This window comes from Phaethon lepturus, unplaced genomic scaffold, assembly GCF_000687285.1.
Source record: "Phaethon lepturus isolate BGI_N335 unplaced genomic scaffold, ASM68728v1 Scaffold42689, whole genome shotgun sequence".
Lineage (NCBI taxonomy): Eukaryota > Metazoa > Chordata > Aves > Phaethontiformes > Phaethontidae > Phaethon > Phaethon lepturus.
In genome coordinates, this window is record NW_010563506.1 from 1 (window position 1) to 3,030 (window position 3,030).

General features: G+C 53.0%; 1 protein-coding gene across 1 annotated transcript; it reads left to right on the top strand.

Annotated features, from left to right (window-relative positions):
* Positions 1 to 254: 254 nt before the first annotated feature.
* LOC104626622 (LIM/homeobox protein Lhx9-like) lies at positions 255 to 2,811 on the top strand (the record flags this gene model as incomplete). Its single annotated transcript, XM_010294583.1, has 2 exons — positions 255 to 810; positions 2,516 to 2,811. Coding segments are annotated over exons 1-2 (470 nt in total), but the record flags the coding sequence as incomplete, so codon positions are not given.
* Between the last annotated feature and the right edge of the window lie 219 nt (positions 2,812 to 3,030).

Here is a 3,030-nt window from a genome sequence, read left to right on the forward strand (position 1 = left end):
GGGACGGAGCTTCCCCCGGGGGAGCGGGCCCGGCCGCCAGCTCCCGGGACTCCGTGTTTTGGGGGAGGTAACGAACCCCAGCCCAGCCCCGACTGTAACGTTTGTCACTGCTTGGCCATCACTAGGGGCTGAGGGGAGTATGACAGGTCTTTGTTGTCTGAATAAAAATCAGTGGCAGCTCAAGGGAGAGAACTCCTCCTACTAAATTATCAGAAATGGGCTGGCTTTAGTCTCTTAACAAATTGGACAGAGCTCCGGAAAGCAGCAGTCCCAAATCCAACCTACAGGCACTGGGAACTTTAAAGCAACCAGGGACTGCTGAAAATAGCACTTCTTTTTGCTTTCTTTGTATTCAAAACTATATCCTTTCCCCACCGATTCTGCTGCCCCAGGTCCAAGTCTCTCCAACCAGGAGCCCCACCTTTCCAGAACAGTAACAGATCCTTTAGCTCGCTTTTATTATTTTATTTTTAAAATTAATTATTATCACATTTTCTCCCCCTTGTTTGTTTTCTGCACATCTTCAGGACGCCCTCGGTGCTTGTGCAAAGAGAAGCTCCTATTGCAACCTCCCTCCCTGCGCTGTGCGCTTCGGTGTAAACATTTTGGATGATCTAAAGACTCTGGGGTCTGTATATGGAAATAGTGGGGTGCAGAGCAGAAGAAAATACTTGTCCTTTCCGTCCCCCAGCCATGCTTTTCCACGGGATCTCCGGAGGCCATATCCAAGGAATCATGGAGGAGATGGAGAGGCGATCCAAGACCGAGTCCCGCCTGGCCAAAGGCGGACAGATGAACGGCCGAGAAACGGTAAGAACGGAGCTGGCACTCTTTGAAAGGGAATCCCTGCAAGCATGGACCCGCAGAGGGACAGAGCTTGGCGCTGCGGGAGAGAAAGGCGCTACTCGCCCCTGCCCCTTCCCTGCAAAGACCCTCCCGAGGCTTCCTGTAAGTCCCCCCGTATCGCTGGGTGCCGAGCTGGTCAGGCTGTTACCCTTGGTCTGCTCAACGCCAGTGCCTGTGCTTTCTAGAGTAATGGGGAAAATATTTTAAATCCTCACGGGGACGGTTTTTCGGTCCTTAGAGAGAAGCAGCCTTCTGGCCCTGCTGGGCTCGCGGCGGCCGCTCTGCCCCGACTCGGCAGGGCTGCAGCGGCACTCTCTGAGGTGTACTTTACTTTTTTGCACTCCTGGCACCTCCTAAATTAAACCGCAAACCGCGACCGCTTACTTCTCGTAACCATTTTTGGTCTGAAGCGTGGGACCGATACAAAGAGGCAGGGCGCTCCCTGAGCGTTATGCCCACCGACTGCTTGGCTTAGCAGCAGCGTCTCCTCTTTCCTTAGTCCGAGCACCAAAATCCTCCTAAAAGTACTAACGGCTGGCGGAGAACCCGAGTGTCACGCTGTGTTCTGTGCAAAGCGAGATCTCCCTTTCTCCAACTTGTAGGGCTTCCGCCGATGGCGCGCAAGGCTCTGCACACAAAGTAACGGCCTTGAACGCTGCTTTAAGGCTTTGAGCCACAGGGTCCTTCCCCTTCTCTTAAATAAACCCCCGCTTTGTTATATGAGGATTTGCAATGTAAATTCAACTCGCCTTTTCAATTGCTGCAAAAAAAAAGGGGGGGGGGCGAAGAACACAACTCCAGATTGGAAAGTGAATGCGGAGCTGCCACTTTAAAACAGTTGCGACTTTAGAGCAAGAGGTTCGTGGGTTTTGTTGTTTTTTCGCCTCCCCGCTAGTTTATCAGCAATCGCTGCCCCAAGTTTCACGGCAGAGCTTTTGTCTCCGCCGCCCCTCCGTCTCCCTTTGTCCCGGGCGACACTCCTCGTGGGGAGCAGATTAATGGAAACTTGCAGAAGTTTGCTGGTGAGAAGATGCCAGTTTTCGATGAAACCAGCCTGGGCCACCTTTCTGCCCGGGTCCCTGGCCGGGGCGGCGAGTGTCCGCGCCCACTGCTCTTTACACCATTCACCTGTTTGCTTTGTATCTTACTTCTGGTTTAAGTGGCCCGGTTTTCTTTAGAGACGAGGCTTTGTCTGGTTTTAGCACGGGTGAAAATTTACCGGGAAATCGCTGCAAACCAGCACCCTCTGCCATAAACTTTTGGTGCAGCAAACAGGTATTTTTGTACTTTAAAGTGTCGTTCTTGTGGCGCGCCTCAAGATTAAAACGCCAAGGTTTACCGACTTCAACTTCGGGACCTCAGAAAAGAACGGGCTCTGGTTTTCTTACTGAGGCCTAATCAGTTGCCTTCATGTGTTGAAATGACACTAGATCGTTAGGAGAGGTTTTAATGGGGTAAACATGAAAGTTGAATCGCGATAAATAGTTTCCTAGTGGGGATGGTCCCGGTGCCCCCTCAGTTCTCCCGCGGGAGCAGACAGCTCGGTTCCTTCTCTTCGCACAAAGCCCCGGGCTCCGCGCAGGACTCGTCCCCAGCCCGGCCTGCCTGCCTGCTGCCTGCCTGCCTCTCCCTCTCTGTCTCATCCCCTTGTGGTGTGGTTGTTTTGCAGAACATGCCCCCCATGAGCCCCGAGAAGCCTGCTTTGTGTGCTGGTTGTGGAGGGAAGATCTCAGACAGATATTACCTGCTGGCTGTTGACAAACAATGGCACCTCAGGTGTCTTAAATGCTGTGAATGTAAACTGGCTTTGGAGTCAGAACTCACCTGCTTTGCCAAGGACGGCAGTATTTACTGCAAGGAGGATTACTACAGGTACAGCAATCAGTCCCCATGGGTTCAAAAGCACGTCCCCTCGCAAGGCGTTATGAACAGAAACGCTATTTTCTCCAACATGGGCTTTCAAAGGTAGCTTTTCGCAGTCAGCGATTCCTTAATCCTGTTAATGTGTCCCCTCTCGAAAGTCTCGCACGTCTGAAAGCTGAAGGGAGCGGCAGGGGACGCGCCGGCCGAGCGTGTGTGACGGCACGCAAACCGGCGGAGGAGAAGACCTGGGGTCTCCCCCTGCTCTGCGGTTTCTCTCCGTAAATACTCCCGTAAGGCCCGACAGACGTTCCCCCCCGCCCG